The following is an 18,282-nucleotide window of genomic DNA, read 5'->3' as shown; positions in this document are numbered from 1 at the left end:
CACACACACACACACACACACACACACACACACACACACGCACACACGCAAGCGCACACGCAAATATATAAATGTAAGCAAAGCATGTATTTAAGCAAAACATACTTCTGCCCATGTGTGATTTACAGTCTAACCAATAGGCCAACAACTCAATGAACTGTAACAGTATGGGAATGAATACTGCCTAGAAGCACACAGTGAAAACCTCAACTATTACCTAGAATTAGTGAAGGCAAACTCCTCAGGAAGTGATATTTAAATCATCAAAAAGGCCAGGGCCTTTAATCCCAGCACCCAAGAGCCAGAGGCAGGCAGGGCTCTGTGAGATCAAGGCCAGCCTGAGTTACACAGGGAGTTCCAGGTCAGCTGGAGCTACAGGAAGACCCTGTCTCAAAAAAATAAACAGAAGTAAAGATTAAAAGAAGTAAAATAGGGCCTGGGGAGATGGCTCAGCGGTTAAGAACACTGACTGTTCTTGCAGAAGACCCGGGTTTGAATCCCAGCACCCACATGGCAGCTAACAACTGTTCGAAATTCCAGTTCCAGGGGATCCGACAGCCTCTCTGGCATTGCACAACACATGTGCACTTACCTACATGCAGGCAATACGTACATACACATAAAAATAATAAATAAAATATTTTTTAAAAAAGAAGTAAAATAGGTGACAGGATAAACAAAACACCAAGGGCCCAAAATTGGAATGCAAGTAGCAGAACTTTTTTTCCTGTGTTCAGGATCAAACCCAGGGCCTTGTACGTGTTAGGCAAATTCTCTACCATTGACTTACATTCCCATCCTTGAAAAGATCATTCTACAACTGTTTAAAATATTGAGCAAATTTTCTGTAAGATAGAACCATTATCATTACTGGAGGGCTAAGAAAAGAAACAATGAAGTGATGGAGAATAAAGAATAATTTGGAGATGATATACATATAATAGATTTTAATTAAAGATAAAAAATAAACTATATCCCAAGTTCCTAAATATACTATGTTCTATATTTTATGAGCTTCTGTGTTGTCTCCTATACTTGGAATATTCCCTACCAGTCTCATTTTTTCTGTGTCTCATTCTGTTCCCAGACAAGGTCTCACTCTGCAGCCCATGTGTTAGCCTGGAATTCTTAATATAACATAGTTCAGGTTAGCTCCAAACTTATGGCAATCTTCCCGCCTCAGCTTCCTGAGTGCTTGAATTACAGGCCTGCACCACCATGCCCCCCTAGGTTCTCTTGTTGCCTAGATAATTCTAATTGAACACAGCTCAGAATCTCATCCTCCAGTCCATTTTGTTTCTCTGGTCACAGCACAGATCGCACAGTACTGTAACTGCCTATATCTCCAAATATACTATATACCTTTTTGAAATTTATTTATTTATTTATTTATTTATTTATTTTTGGTCTTTTTGAGACAGGGTCTCCCTGTAGCCCCAGCTGTCCTGGAACTATGTAGACCAGGCTGGCCTTGAACTCACAGAGATCCGCCTGCCTCTGCCTCCCGAGTGCTGGGATTAAAGGCATGTGCCACCACGCCTGGCTATACTACATACTTTATGAGTACAGTTGATTCTATTTGGTTCCTTGCAATATTTTAGTAAAGTACCTATGACAAAGGAAGTACGCAAATAATTATTTCTTTAGGTTTTGGATGGGTAATTAAAAATTTTTTAAAAATTTATTTTAAAAATATTTTATTTATTATTTTTATGTGCATGTGTATTGCCTGCATGTAGGCAAGTGCACCCATGCAGTGCAATGCCCTCGGAGGACAGAAGAGGCCGTCGGATTCCCTGGAACTGGAATTACGGACAGTTGTTGGCTGCCATGTGGGTGCTGGGAATTGGACCTGTGTCCTCTGCAAGAGCAGCCACTGCTCTTAACCGCTGAGTCATCCCTCCAGGCCCTGGATGAGTATTTTTTGGGGAGAGGCTCTTGCTGGAATATGCTGGCCTCAAACTTATCTTCTGCCTCAACCTTCTGAGTGCTGAGATTATAAAGAGGGCCACCACAACTACCTTCTTGTTAGGTTTTAAAAAATAATAGTAATTTTTTTCTTCCTTTTCAAGACAGTCTAATCTCAAAATTATCACTCAAAAAAAATACAGCATGAATAGTGAAATGTTTCTCATCTCTACCAACATTTCACTGAAATGACAGACATTAAATAGAAAAAAATCACATTAGTAATGAATGAAAAAAAAGAAGGGTGCCATTTGGTGGAATAATCAATCTTAAGGACCAGGCTGCCCACAAAGATCCGCCTGTTTCTACCTCCTGAATGCTGGGATTCTACCATCCCTTAAACAATTTCTAAGACACTTAGAGCAGGGCAAGCAAACTACAGCCCAGGGACCAAATCTGGCTGCAGTCTAATTTTATAAATGCTCGCTGGAATACAGCTGCTTGTCCAATTGCATATTCATATTGCATTTGAGGGCTTTTCATGCTACAACCATGGAACTGAATGACTGTGACAGACATTGTGGACCACAAATCCTAAAATATTTATGTTTTAAGGATACTAGGAATTGAACTGAGGGTACCATCATGCTAGTCAGCTAAACCTCACTTCAAACACTAAAATATTTACTATGTGAACTTTACAGGAAACCATTTTTGCTCTAAAATAAAACACCTCTTACAAAAGGTTAGCCAAAAACAAAGGGGGCAGAAAGTACAAAGGCAAAGTCAAGATTAGTGAAATGTATGTACCAAAATTTTAACATCTGTCCAGCAACAATTTCCTACAAAGACAAGGGGAGAGGACATTGTTCTATTAAAGGGCCCCATGAATCCTGGTTGGCCAAACAAAGACCTGTGTTTAGATCTACCTCAGTGAAACTGCAGCACAGCAGGGAGAGAGAAAATCCTAAACATTTCTGGAGAATAAAGCTGAGCACAGCCAGCTAGTTTTGATGTATTTTTTTGTTTGTTTGTTTGTTTTGGAGTACTGGGGAATGGAATCTGGGGCCTCATATATGGAAGGCAAACATTCTAACAGTGTTCCTAATATCCAGCCCCTTTTCTGCAGCTTTTCAAAGGCATGTGCTTATTATATATTTACCAAATTAGAGTCATTTCATCTATAGGTGATTTTTCTGAGACCAAGTCTCTGGTTTTTGTTTGTATAAAGGTTTATTTTTATTTCATGTGTTTAAATGTTTTGTCTGCATGTATATGAAACACATGCCTATGGAGGCCAAAAAGAGGGCGTCAGATCCCCCTGGAACTGGCATTATAGATGGTAGTAATCTGCTATGTGTGTGCTGGAAACTGAACCTGGCTCTTCAAGTGTAGCAAGTGCCCTTAACTGTTAAGCTATCTCTCCAGCCTGTTTTTGTTTTGCGGTGCTGGGGACCAAAACCAGGATCTTTTTACATATGCTAGGTAAACCTAGCACTGAACATGCATCGAGCCACTTATATCCCCAGCTGAGAATAAGTTTCTTTGACAAGAAAATAAACCTCTTTAAGAAACCTAAAGGTATGGAGAGATGGCTCAGTGGTTAAAAGCACTGGCTGCTCCTGCAGAGGACTAGGTTCAGTTCCTAGCACCCACATGGCAGCTAAGAATCATCCATAACTCCATTTCCAAGGATCTGATGCCCTCTTCTGACCTCTGTGGGCACTGCATGCATAGGTGCACTCACATACATGCAGGCAAAACACTCATACACATAGAATAAACATTTTTAAGAAGGGTGCTAGAGCTGGGTATGGTGGTGCACCCCTTTAGTCCTAGCACTTGGGAGGCAGATGCAGGCAGATTTCTGTGAGTTTAAGGCCAGCCTGGTTTACACAGTGAGTTCCAGGCTGGCTGGGCTACAGGGAGGCCCTGTTTCAAAAAGACCGGGGGAAAAAAAATTACAATAAGTAGGGAGAATCTCATTGTACACAGCTTTCTAAACTTAAAAATATGAATACGAAGGGTGCTGGAGAGATGGCTCAGCAGTTAAGAGCACTGACTGATCTTGCAGAGGATCTGGGTTTGGTTCCCAGCACCCACATGACAGTTAATAACCATCCCTAACTCTGGTTTCAGGGGAATCCAACACCCTCTTCTGACCTCTGTGGGCATGAGATGGGTATACTTACATACATGCAGGCAAAATACTATGCATATAAAATTAGTATTTTTTAAAAAGGACCTAATCTGGGGCTGGAGAGATGCCTCAGTGGTTATGAATACTTGCTGTTCTTCCACAGGACCCAGGTTTGGTTCCCAGCACCCACAGGGAAACTAAGAACAGTCCCTAACTATAGTTCCAGGGGAATTTGACTCAACAGGCACTGTGTGGCACGGGTGCACTTATATACACAGCAGGCAATACACTCATACACATAAAATAAAAATAATATAGATAAAACATTAAAAAAAAATTTTTCTTTTTAAAATTAACTCTGATAACAACATGGCTTTAAAAGCTCTGCATAACCCAGCTCCTTCTCCTTTTGCCATCAGGCCCTTCGTCTTGATTGAGGTTTAGCCGTATTTAGTTCCTTGAGTACACCACGCCTTCTTAGCGCTCTGACACTGCATTCTCTCTTCCTTGAATACCAACCCTGATACTCCGATCCCACCTAGCAAACTCCTGATTTTCGGTCTGAATTTCAACACTACTTCTGCTATGTTTTCCCTCACAGATGATAATATTGCAGTGCCCTTTCTCATAAAACCATGTATTTCTCTCTAGTATAGTATTTATTAGAGTATCTTAAGTTTTCTAGCTGCCAGGAACCTATAAACTCCTCATGCACTGACTGTTTTGTTCAATGGTGTCTACTGAGACTCAAGCAAAGTAAGCACTCAAAAGTAATAGCCTAGCCAGGTGTGGTGGCGCACACCTTTAGTCCCAGCACTCAGGAGGCAGAGGTAGGCTGATCTCTGTGAGTTCCAGGCCAGCTGGGACTACAGGGAGACCCTGTCTCAAAAAGAACAACAAAAAAAGGTAATAGCCTTATTTGCCTACATAAAAGAATAGGGATTCACAGCTGTTAACCTCACCACAAACAAACACCATAACTACAGATAGCAAGTGTGCTAGACCAGAAGCACCTACCTTTCTTTGGTGTTTTATCAACGTTAGTTTCCGGAGCTTCAACTTTTTTCCCCAGCCTCTGTGCAAGACTCCGCTTTAACGGGGGATCACTGTCACCACCTACAAAGAGGGGAACTTGTTTAAGATTTTAAAGAGCAAAAAACAGAAGCAAAAATAGACAAAGTAAAATAATTCTGGACATTTTCTGCATTTAACCAGTGTGCTTGTTGAACAGCTTCTCAGAACTCAGTGTTAGAAAAAGCAAGAATGCCCTAGAAAGAAGAAATAAGGGAGAACACAAAAAAAAACTTAAAAGCATGAAAGGTTTACCAAGTAACTGACTAAAATTACAAATAGAGTATCAGATGCCCTAGCTGAAGCTGAAGCTCAGAATTAGCACTGTGAAAAATCTTCACACAAAAAACCACTTCACTGTCAAACACTGAGTTCATATTAAATTCACATGGGATTATAATGAAATAGTAAAATGGGGCTGGAGAGATGGCTCAATGTTTGTTTTTTTTTGGTCTTTTTGAGACAGGGTCTCCCTGTAGCCCCAGCTGTCCTGGAACTATGTAGACCAGGCTAGCCTTGAACTCACAGAGATCCGCCTGCCTCTGCCTCCCAAATGCTGGGACTACAGGTGTGCGCCACCACGCCCGGCTGAGATGGCTCAATGTTAAGAGTCCAGGCTGCTTCTGCAGAGGACGGGAGTTGGATTCCCAGCACCCACATGGAAGCTAACAACTGTCTGTAACTCCAGTTCCAGGTGATCTGACACCCTCTTCTGACCTCCACGGGCACTACACAACATGGTACAATTACATACATGCAGGTATAACACTTATACACATAAAATAGATATTTTAAAAAGAAGAATTTAAAACTTTTAAATTTTCTTGGGATATGAAGACCCTGAAGGCTACACAGCAACTCTTCAATTACAGCTAAGAAATCTAAGGTTCCAGTTAGAGATGTGGGGTAGAGTGCTTGCCTAGTGTCAAGCTCCAGCACTGCATAAACTGGGTATAGTGTCACATGCTTGTAATCCCACATCCAGTAAGTGGAGGCACACTTTTAATCCCAATAGAGGCAACTGGATCTCTCTGAATTTGAGGTCTACATAGCAAGTTGGAACTATACAGCAAGGGGCTTGGAGAGATGGCTCAGCGGTTAAGAACGCTGGTTGTTCTTGCAGAAGACCTGGGTTTGAATCCCAGCACCCACATGGCAGCTAACAACTATCTTTAACTCCAGTCCCAAGGGATCCGATAGACTCTTCTGACCTCCGTCGGCATTGTACAACACATGTGCACTTACCTACATGCAGGCAATACATGCATACACATAAAAAAAAAAATTTTTAAGTTTAAAAAAAAAGAAATATACAGCAAGGCCCTGTCTCAAAATTAACCAAAAATAAAATGAAATTAAAAATTGAAAAAAAAAACCCAAACCCACCAACCAACCAAAAAAATTTACAGTTTAATACAAGATGTTCCAATGACACTAGTTTTTTTGTTGTTGTTGTTTAATATTTCATTACTTGATAGATGGCTCTATGGTTAAAATAGCTCTGTGGCTGCTCCTGCAGAGGACCTGGATTTGGTTCCCAACACCCACATGCCAGCTAACAATTCCAGTTTCAGGGAATCTTCTGACCTCCATGGACACTGCGGGTAGGGAGGGATGCACTTACATTCATGCACATGAAACACTCATACACACAAAACAAAAAACAAACAAACAAAAAAACTTGCAGGGTATGGTGACACAACACCTTTAATCCCAGCACTTGGGAAGCATAGCCAGGCAGATCTCTGTGAGTTCAAGGCCAGCCTGGTCTACATAGTGAATTTTAGGACAGCTGGGGTTACTGGGAGATAATGTTTCAAAAGATAATCAAAAAACTCAATTACACAGAGGATGGTTTTCTTCTTCTTAGTAATTTAAACAGAAATAAGAAATCACAATGTTAACATTTTCATGCATGATGACATTAAATAACTCCCTTCTACTTTTTCCACCCTTAACCTAAAAATTTAAATCAGTTTCATGCAGGCTCAAGACTCACTTCATGGAACCTTCAGTTAACCTGGGCTCTGACTTTATGAGACAATCAAACAGTATGAGAGGGGCTTAGAGAGATGGCTCAGTGGTTAAGAGTACTGACTGTTCTTGTAGAGGACCCAAGTTTGGTTCCCAGCACCTCTATGATGGCTAACCACCATCTCTAACTCTGGATCTAGGGGATCTGACACCCTCTTTCAGCCTCCAGGAGCATCAGGCATGCATATAGTGCATCTATATGCGTGTAGGCAAGCATTCATACACATGAGTAAATCTTAAAACAACAATAAAAAAACCTAGACTTGGCTTGATAATGCAAAACTGTAATTATTAAATCCAGAAGTTTCTAAAAGGTCATGGTCATAATCTAATTAACCTGCAAGAGTTGAAATTGTAGCTTCAATAAAAGGTATAATATATATATGAAAAAAAAAGACATTTTATAAATGTTGTCAGCCAAGAATAAAGGCAGACTGGAAAATCAATACTGATGATACTCTGTATAAAGAGTTGGACAAGGTAACAAGTTAATGCACAAACAAGCAAAAACAAAAGACACCCACACAAAACTGATCTCACCTGTTGAGAATTTTCGTTTCCCTAGTCTTTCAGTAAGACTCAGTCTCACCAAGGGCTCTTCTCCTGAAATGGCAAAAATAAAATTTGTCTACTGTTAGCAAAGTTTTCTGATTTCAGCAAACTAATAAAGTTTGCTCTCTCACATTAGTATGAAACCACCAAAGGGATTTTAAAAATCAGATCTCATCTTTTAACTCCATTTAAAATATAGTAATATATAGTCAAATGTGCAGTCCAAACAAAGCAGAAACACAGTATTTTTCATTTTTTCTTGAGACAGGACTGGCCTGGCCTGGAATTCATTATGTAGACAAGGCTGGCCTTGAACTCACAGAGATCTGCCTGCCTCTGCTTTCTGGGTGCTGGGATTTAAGGCATGTGCCCTATACTCATCAATGTGCCACTCTTATTAACAGCTAAACACAAGGAGAGAGGTTCTGTTCTTAGCAACTAGTTATAAAGCCCAAGCTTATGCACCTTGATAAGTTATTTAACGGCATCACTTGAGCAAATAATCTTTCTTCCACAATTGTTTCTTTAAATGGGACATTTAAATGTACACAACCTCTTATGTCATTCGTCTGTCCATCCATCCATCCATCCATTTATTGTCTTTTTGAGACAGGGTCTCCCTGTAACCCCAGCTGGCCTGGAACTCACTACGTAGACCAGGCTGACTTTAAGCTCACACAGATCCTCCTGCCTCTGCCTGACTGCTGGAACTAAAGGCATGTGCCACCATGCCCAGCTCATCCTTATTAGATTTTAAACTATTTGTAAACAGACTGTCATTTTTCTATTACTCAAAGGGTTTATTAGCATTCTTTTTGTTTTTTTGTTTTGTCTTCTTCAGACAGGGTTTCCCCGTAGCTCCAGCTGGCCTTGAACTCACTATGTAGACCAGGCTGGCCGTGAACTCACAGAGATCTGCCTGCCTCTGCCTCCCATCTGCTAGGAGTGCCAGGATTAAAGGCGTGCACCACCACGGCCAGCTTATTAACATTCTTTACACACAAAGGGCAGTCAATAAACTTGTTGAATGGATATAAAGTAAATGTAAAATTAAATGCATATAAATCCGATACTACTTGAACAAGAACCGACTTTTTAAATAATGTGATCAAATGTACCAACTTTTCATCCTCATATCTGATCAACACATTAAAGTCTTCCTAAAAATCTGACAGAAGAATCACCCAAGGATTTTGGGTTCCCAATTACATAAAACTCTGTCTTACCTTGTTTGCTTGACAGAGTTACTGTCCTCACCACAGTCCGAACATTCTCTTTTTCAGGACCTGGAATGGGCTGAGGCTGATGTGTAACACTGGAAACTCCTGAAGAGGCTTCTGAATAAGAAAAGTCCAACAATAATAAATAAGGAAAGCTAGTATAAGCCAAGAATTGTTGTTTCTGTGGCTGGTTAAGTCCACTGCAGACTACTCTGACTATAATACAATCAGTCTTTCTGCACTTACTGGCCTAAAGTGAGAGGTATAATGGCTAGGGGAGCCTTAGGTACAATGAATAAACATAAAATATAAAACGGCTTTGAGAAACTTAGGCTTTCAACCTTTCATGTGCCAATATAGCTAACACTAAAGTTAAAACAGAAGCACATTTGCCATCATCTTTGTCAGTTGTACTGTTCCCATGTAAATTTAACCACCTGCAAAACAAGGATCCTGTAGAATCAGTTTTAAGGATAGAGTTCTCAGAACTAATCATTTACTATATTTAGCTTATATGTCTCCATATATATAAAATCTTTTTTCTTTTTTTAGCCTTTTGAAATGTGGACTCCCTGCAGCCCCAAGCTCTAAATACACATTTAAAAAATTTTTTATGTGTATAGTCACATGGTCAAAGGAGAGAACTGACTCCTCCCACAAGTTGTGCTCTGACTTCCACAGATATCCCCTCCACAAGTTAATGTTTAAATTAATTAATGTATTTTTCATTTGTTTTTATTTTATATGTATGAGTGTATTGCCTGCGTGTATGTGAGTGCACCAGTGTCATGCAATGCTGTGGAGGTCAGAAGAAGGCTTCGGATTCCCCTGGAACTGGAGTTAAGGATGGTTCACAGCCACCATGTGGGTGTTGGGAATCAAACCCAGGTCCTCTGCAAGAGCAAGTCGGTGTTCTTAACCACTAAGCCATCTCTCCAGCCCCTTACTTTATAATTTTTAAAGAACTCGAAATGCACATCAACTAGTTTGAAGCAACCTCCAGAAGAAAATCCTAGCAGTCCTTAAGGAAGAACTCTTCTTGGACCAAATGAAAATTTTCACTCTTTTGATATGGTTGTGTCTATGTTCATATATGGGCAAGAGGTCAATCTCAGGTATTGTTCCTCAAGAGACAGGGTCTTTTACAAGGGCCTGAGGCACACTGATTAGGCAGTGCTCCCGTCACTGCCTCCCCAGAGCTGGGATTACAAGCAGGCACCACCACATTTGGCTTTTATGTGGGTGCTAGGGTTAGAACTCATGTCCTCATGCTTATGTGGCAAGCAGTTTACTGACTGGGCCACTTCCCTAGTTTCCCTAACATGGCTCATTTTTGAGACAGGATCTCCCTGTAGCCCTAGCTGGCCTGGAACTCACTATGTAGACTAGGCTGGCCTTGAACTCACAGAGATCCGCCTGCCTGTCTCTGAGTGCTGGGACTTGCACTACCACACCTGGCTCCCTAATACAGTTCATATATGAAATTCTTTAGAATTAAGTATCTGAAGACATTCAGGCTTGTTAGAGTCTCTATTATATGTGCTTATCTCTGAACAGTTAGACTGAAACACAGCTACAGTAGACTTGTATTACATTTCAAACTAGTCACAGAAATAAGAATCTGTATTTGTTCATTTGGGCTGCTGCTTATTCATGTCTGGTAGCATGCAACTATTCATGCCAAAACTTGTGATGACTTACCACCTTGCTTCTTCGATTTTTCCTTCATTTTCTTTGATTTAATTTCCTCAAGAGTTTTTATTCCAAAATTCAAACATTCACCTGAGAAACCCAAGGGGAGGAGGGGGAATCATGAGGAACTAGAGCTTTTCATTTTCTGTTTACAGCAGGCATTCAAGTAATGTTTTGAATGAATGACTCTAATAGAAAGCATGTCAGTATATGTGTGTAGCACATACTTCTGCTGGGAAAAGAGGCTAGCAATTGTGAGCTCCATTTCAAAGGTAGTCAGAATGGCCTGGACTCATTCAACAGTGCTGTAAAACTTCGAAACAATACAGCCTCCTCTTCCTACCTTGCTTTAAACCAACTCCAGGTTTCCGGGCAGAAGCCACTCGCAATCCATTATGAACTTCAAGGGTTGGTTGCAATGTAGGTGTTTTGCTTTCATCACCCTCCTCAGAAAACTGATCTGTACATCCACATTAAAGACAAATTTCCAATTAAAAACAGCTCTAAAACTTTAATTTTATTCCTGTCCAATTCATGTTATTTGTCTTAAAAAAATAATAGTAAGAGCTAAAACTTACCATCATCATCTTCATCATCATCTGCAGCATTGATTACAACTGGTGGATGTGTAGGGCTAGGAACATTTTCTGAACTTTCTACTTTCATAACACTCCGCAGCTGAGGGGAGGGATTAGATTGAACAGACAATTTGTTCTGTTGAACTGTTAGCTGGCTAGCCTTTACTTCCTCTTCTGGCGACTCAGGCACAGTGGGTAACACAGCTAAACATACAAATCCAGACATAAAAACAGATAAGAATCACAATTAAAAAAAAAAAATCTCAGTGCTTTTATGATGAATCTTGGTGCATTTTCCTTAAAAATTTATTTTTATTGTCTGTGTATGAGTGTTTTGCCTTTGTCTAAGTAAGTGCACCAAATGCATGCCTGGTGCTATGGGGGCCAGAGGAAGGCATCATATGCCCTGGAAAACAGAGAATGAAACAATTAGTAATGTAATCTGGCAGGACAAGAAACATTTGGTTCCCTCTTTGTATTCATATCATTTAATGTTTATAAGGTTTTGTTTCCTATTTATACAGTGGAAATAATACTGCTCACCCAGACTAATAGCACTATTCTTTTTTTTTTAAATTTTATTTTTATTTTATGTGTATGAATGTTATGCCTACATGTAGGTAAGTGCACCCATGTTGTGCAATGCCCACAGAGGACAGAAGCAGCTGTCAGATCCCCTGGAACTGGAGTTATGAACAGACAGCTGTTAGCCGCCATGTGGGTGCTGGGATCCGAACCTGAGCCTTTTGCAAGAACAGTCAGTGTTCTTAACCACTGAACCATCTCTCCAGCCCCATAGCAACTATTCTTAATTTATTTAAAAAATTTTTATGTATGAGCATTTTGTCTGAATGTATATACATAAGCACACCCACTTAAAAGGGCGTTGGATTCCCTGGAACTGGAGCTAAGGACAGTTGCTAGCCTCCATGTTGAGTGCTAGGAACTGAACCTGGGTTCGCTGCAGGAACAGCCAGTACTCTTAGCCACTGAGTCATCTCTCCAGCATTGCAACTATTCCTTTTATTAAAGTCAAAATCTGATCTCACTTTTGCTTGGAGGTAGGAACAGTCCATCAACATAACGTCCTCTGTTATGATGGAAAGCGCAGTTTAGCTTTTGACATCCCATTGGCTGATTTTCCCAATAACACGGAATTTCACTGCGTTTTTTCTGTAAGAGAGAAAAACATTGCTTTCAAATAGAAAATGAAGACCTGTATTAATACGGTAATTGGTCTTTAAACAGTTTACAGAGTTCAAAAATCTGAGACACAGAGGTTTATTTTTAGCAAAAGAGAGATGTTGATGAGTGACAGTTTAGGTATGGTGGAGAGAGAGAAGGAGTGGTTCCTTTCTCATTACCTTCATCCTGAAACTCCTAAATGCCCACAGTTCCTTTAGAGAAGCAATACAGTAGTATGATCATGGATTATAAGATTCTATCAGCGTTTTCTTTTCTACGCTACTTACCAGCCTTATGACCTTGGATGATTGAATACCTGGTTGGCCTCTTTCCCTGGCTACACAGTATGAATAATTGCAATCTAATTTGTTTTTTTCTGAGAAGTAAATGAAATAATGTATATGAAGCACTTAGTACACAGAACGGACTCAATGAAATATTACTTTTTTTTTTTTGGTCTTTTTGAGACAGGGTCTCCCTGTAGCCCCAGCTGGTCTTGAACTCAGAGATCTGCCTGCCTCTGACTACTATTACTTTTTTTTGGTCTTTTTTTGAAGCAGGGTCTCTCTGTGGCCCCAGCTGTCCTGGAACTCACTATGTAGACCAGGCTGGCCTTGAACTCACAAAGATCCGCCTGCCTCTGCCTCCCGAGTGCTGGGACTACAGGCGTGCACCACCAAGCCCGGCACTATTACTTTTTTTAAAAGTCACCTATAGTAAAAGGCAGGTGTAGTGGTACACCTCTGCAACCCTAGCTCTGAGAGCAAAGGCAGGCAGTTTCTATAGTCTAGCTGAAACATCAAGTTCCAGGTTCAGTGAAAGACCCATCTCAAAAAATAAGGCAGAGCCGGGCATGGTGATGCACGCCTGTAGTCCCAGCACTTGGGAGGCAGAGGCAGGCGGATCTTTGTGAGTTCAAGGCCAGCCTGGTCTACATATTGAGTTCCAGGACAGCTGGGGCTACAAGGAGACCCTGTCTCAAAAAAATCAAAAAAAAAAAAAAGGCAGAGAAGAGATTGAGGAAGACATTGGAACATCAATTTTTGGTCTCTGCACATATCTGTAGGGGTGAGTGTACCTGCTTGCCACATGCAGGCACACATATACCATACACAAATATTTTTTCTTGACTTTTCAAAGTCACATTTGACGTACTAAAGATGGTATATATCACACACTAACACTAGAATGGATACACTGTAGTGTATTTTGACAACAAAATACCATCTAGTGAAGAGGAGTAAACTACTGCTATATTTAATGTTATAGGGAAGAATGAAAGGCAGACTCAGAAGAATATACTGTATGATTCTACTCATGCAAAACTCAAAATAGTCAAAACTTCTCCAGGGCAGAATAATCAGGATAGTGATTAGTTTTGCAAGTGTAGCCAGTGACAATGAAGGGAGACTGAAGAATGTGGGTAATGTGCTACTTCTTGAACTGATTACTTCTGGGATAATTATATTTGCTTTGTGAAATGTTGCCAGGTTGTACCATTATTATTTGTGCACTTTCTTTTTTATTATTTCTAAATTTTATTTATTTTTATGTTTATGTGTGTATTGCCTGCATGTGTATAAGTATTCCCACGGAAGACAGGTGTTGGGTCCCCTGGAACTGGAGTTAAGGATGGTTTGTAGCTGCCATGTGGGTGCTGGGTATTGAACCGGGTCTTCTGCAAGAACAGCTTGTGCTCTTAACCGCTGAGCCATCTCTCCAGTCCCTATTTGTGCATTTTCTATACATACTTTAACAGGTCAATAAAGGTGGGGGAAAAGTCTAAAACACTAGTGTGTCAGCGTTAGCTGTCAACCTGACACACCCGGGTAGAGGGAACCTCAACTGAGGAGTTTCCTCATTGGACTGACCTGTGGTCATGTCTGTGGGGGAATTTTCTTGATTGCTGAATGATGAGGTAGGACCTAGCCCAATGTGGACAGTGCTAACGCAGGGCAGGTGATTCAAAGTTGTATAAGAAAGCAGGCTGGGCACATGCCAAAGGAGCAAGCTGATAAGTAGTGTTCTTCTGTGGTCTGTGCTCCAGGTTCCTGCCTTGGCTTCAACCATTGATGATGGACTGTGCTATAAGCCAAATAAAACCTTTCCCCCCCCAAGTTGGTTTTGGTGTTTTTAATCACAGCAATAGAAAGTAACTAGGATAACCAGTAATTGGAAAATTAAAACTGTATGCTACCTTATGGTATGTAATGAAAGTATTCCTGCTAAATATATACAATCTTATTTTAGTAATGAAGGAATGTTTTACAAAATAGTTGACTGATAACTACCAAAGTGTCAATACCAGTGAAAGGCAAGAAAGACTGAACTGTCTTCCAGTGAATGAGACTAGGGCATCATGACAGCTAAATGCAACATATGAATGTAGACTAGCTCCTTGCATAATGAAAGGCATTATTGAGACAACTGGCAAAACTTGTAAAGGAACCGAAAATTCAGTAGCATTACCAGTGTTACTTTCCATAGCTGTTATCATTGTGCAGGAAAATGCTTTTCTTGCAGGAGAGCCATAAAAGCACTGGGAAGTAGAGATTGTCAGCAATTTAATCCTAAATGGCTTAGAAAAAGGTTTATAATTTTTTCTGAGCTTGCAACTGTTTTAAAACCTAAAAACTTGGGGCTAATGAGATGGCTCAGCAGGTTAAGGCACTTGCTGTCAAGTGCCTCTGTGTCAGGTTGTCCCCTGAATACAAGTATATATACACACACACACATATATCATAAGCCTAGTTTGTCAAGCTGCTTTCTAAAAAATTATACTGATCTGTGCTCTAAAACATTTAGACATTGAGCATTAATGTCAGAAGATTCACTGGATCATTAAAAAAAGAAACTCAGAGGCCAGATGTGGTGGTGGATGCCTTTAATCCCAGTAGAAACAGGAGGATCTCTTTTGAGTTCCAGGCCAGCCTGGTCTACACAGTGAGTTCCAGGCCAGCTGGGGCTATAGGGAGACCCTGTCTCAAAAAGACAAAAACAAAAACCCCCAAACCAACCAAACAAAAAGAAACCCACATTATCATACATAAAATGTAAGTTCTACCTCCTTATTTTAAAAAAATTACATTTATTTATTTATTTGTGTCTGTGTACATGTGCATGCATGCTATGGCAAGCATGTGGAGATCAGAGGAAAACCTGACCATTAGGAACTGGTTCTCTCCTTTCACCATATAGGTTCTGGGGACTGAATGCTGGTTGACAGGCTTGGTGGTAAGCACCTTTACCTGCTGAGCCATCTTGCCGGTCCCTATCTCCATTTTTTTATTAGACCATGATGTCCCTAACTACTCTTATTATATTATGAAAATTGAAAACTTAGGCTGAGCATGATGGTGCACACTTTTAATCTCAGCATTCAGGAGCTGCCTGATTGGCAGGTGGATGAGAAAGAGGCAGGTGGATCTCTCTCTGGGAGTTCAAGACCAGCTTGGTCTACCTAGTGAGTTCCAGGCCAACTGGGGCCACAGGAGACCTTGTCTCAAAAAGACCAAAAAAAGAAAGAAAATTGAAAACTTACATCAATTTCCATATGGCGAAACCTGCACACCTGTCGAAAACAACGCCCTTCTTGCCATAATGTGCAAACAGTTTCATTTCCTAGTGCAGCCTCACAGTGACGAAATGGGCAGCTGTCACCCTGTTAGTAAAAAGCAGAGAAGAACTGTGGCACTGAAATATATCCTAGGTAACACATCCATAGCAAGGAGTGTCCAGGAACCAAGACAAACACAAATCACCAAGCAGAGACAGGCAGGGCAGAAAACAAGATGTGACACCAAAACAGTCTGAAAGCAAAAAATTTACAATATACTATAACCCATTGCCTAGATTTTTTTTTCTTTTTTGAGACAGGGTCTTTCACTAGCCTGCAACTTGCCAAGTAGCCTAGGCTGACTGGTCAGTGAGGTCCAGATCCACAAGACATGATCTCCCTGTACTAGGATACAAGTGTACACCACTATGTCTGGCTTTTTACAATGTGGACTGTGAACTGCTCAGGTTCTCATGCTTGTATGACAAGCACCTGACCAAATAAGCCATCGCTCGGCTCCAACCAATTTTCTTTCTTTCCTTCCTCCCTTTTTGGTTTTTTGAAACAGGGTCTCACTATATAGCCCTGGTGGATGGTCTGGAACGTGCTAAGTAGATCAGGCTGGCCTCAAACTCAGAGATCTACCTGCCCCTGATAAGATTAAACAGCTGGGACTAAAGGCATGTACTACCACACCCCCCTGACCAATTTCTTAACAGTACCCTTCTTCTGATCTGACACAAGCAACACAAATCATAGAAGGGGCTGAAAAAGACAAGGAGTGTCAGGATCCTCTAAAAAATGTATCATGCAGTTCTTCAAAACCGCTTCATATTTCCTGACTTGAATAATTTCTAGCTTTTGAAATTAATTACATTTTTAGAAAGTAAAAAAAAAAAAGCTAATAGAATTTAAGTATAATTAACATATAACTAATACACTTATTGTGTGCTATCTACTTTATTTGAAGTAAAATGCTATTGTGAAAATTTCTAAATGTTAAATGACTATCAGAGCTTTGCTTTTTTATATATGTATTTTTCTTTTGCAATGTAGGACCTGAATCCAGAGCCTCCCTGATGGTAGCAAGTGGTCTATGACTGAGCTATACACAACTGAAAACTTCACCTCCTCTCCTGCTCCATCTTTTTGAGGTAAGGTTTTGCTACAAAGACCAGACTGGTCTTGAATTTTCAATTCTACCTCTGCTACCATGTCTGATTAAACTTATTTTAAACATAGCATCAGAATGATTTAAAACAACAAATTTGCAGAATTAGGCATCAAGAAATGACAGATACATTAAATAGAGCTACCAAAAGTCAAGCAGCAAAATGGAATACTCTGATAGAGAAAATAAAAATCAAAGTTTAAAAAAAAAAAAAGAGCATTTTAAGAAAATTAGCATTATTTTCCTAGCAGTAGGAATTCTATCTGGAATAAGAGGTCAAATTTAACCAGTAACAATTTCTACAAAATGAATAGTGTATTCTTCCTAAATATGTTATTCTTTACTAAAAAACTGACAGCAGATAATAAGCTGTCAAATTACAACATAAACAGTTTAGAATGCAGGGAAAATCTTAGAAAAATTTATTAGAGAAATAGCAAAAAACTGATTCAGAGGTGCCAATTCTTACTTTGGTGCATGTGGAATAGAAAAAAAAATAGCAGTCTTCTCCTTGATTAGGCATGTTGGGTAAATTCTTAGACCAGAAGTGGCTTCTTGAAATAAGCCACTTTTCCTCAAGGCGAAGTCCAGTTCCAAGTGCTCTTGAAACAGATTTAGTCTTCCAAATGACAACTCAATCACAGAAATCGTCTTTAAAATGTAATCCTAAAATGAGGAGATAGTATTTTAGGTAAATTCTCCCAATCTCCACCACCAAATTTCCTAATGTAATCACATTGTTAAAACTAAATTTTAACTATATTAGCACATGCTTATCATGCAGAGCCTTAAAACAAACTAATCATGAATGCTGCATACTATATCTACAATGTGAAATCTTTGTTAAGGACAGCCAAGGTGCCCCCCGCCCCTTTGTATTTTCTGTGGTACTTGCTTCACTTAGTATTGCTAATTAAATGCATGATCTATACTTTAAACAGGACCCAGATTACTTTTTACAAATTCTTGCTAAACATCATTTTTATCTAAATAAAAACATTCAAATATCTTCATAAAGTATTTATTGTATCAAAAGTATATAATTATGCCAGGCATAGTGGCGTACACCTTTGATCCCAGCACTTGGGAGGTAGAGACAGGCAGATCTTTGTGAGTTCAAGGCCAGCTTGGAATACAAAGCGAGTTCCAGGCCAGCTGGGGCTACAGGGAGACCC

The 18,282-nt window shown here is 40.0% G+C and overlaps 1 protein-coding gene across 2 annotated transcripts in view; it reads right to left on the bottom strand.

Moving 5' to 3' along the window:
* Positions 1-17,766, bottom strand: part of Zc3h11a (zinc finger CCCH-type containing 11A) — a 26,724-nt gene extending 8,958 nt beyond the window's left edge. The window contains exons 1-9 of one of the 2 annotated variants that reach the window (XM_029562189.1): positions 17,577-17,766; positions 15,922-16,041; positions 12,245-12,368; positions 11,196-11,399; positions 10,961-11,077; positions 10,627-10,707; positions 8,932-9,042; positions 7,694-7,756; positions 5,066-5,164 (exon numbers count right to left, since the gene is read on the bottom strand). In XM_029562189.1, the coding sequence (XP_029418049.1) occupies positions 5,066-5,164; positions 7,694-7,756; positions 8,932-9,042; positions 10,627-10,707; positions 10,961-11,077; positions 11,196-11,399; positions 12,245-12,368; positions 15,922-16,041; positions 17,577-17,630 (973 nt within the window). In that variant the 5' untranslated portion in view covers positions 17,631-17,766. The remainder of the gene's footprint in view (positions 1-5,065; positions 5,165-7,693; positions 7,757-8,931; positions 9,043-10,626; positions 10,708-10,960; positions 11,078-11,195; positions 11,400-12,244; positions 12,369-15,921; positions 16,042-17,576) is intronic. The other variant, XM_029562190.1, reaches the window with a different exon arrangement.
* Between the last annotated feature and the right edge of the window lie 516 nt (positions 17,767-18,282).

The sequence above is a fragment of the Nannospalax galili genome, unplaced genomic scaffold, assembly GCF_000622305.1.
Source record: "Nannospalax galili isolate Female #2095 unplaced genomic scaffold, S.galili_v1.0 scaffold113, whole genome shotgun sequence".
Lineage (NCBI taxonomy): Eukaryota > Metazoa > Chordata > Mammalia > Rodentia > Spalacidae > Nannospalax > Nannospalax galili.
The sequence above is the reverse complement of the archived record's forward strand: the minus strand, read 5'-3'. Positions and strand labels throughout refer to the sequence as shown.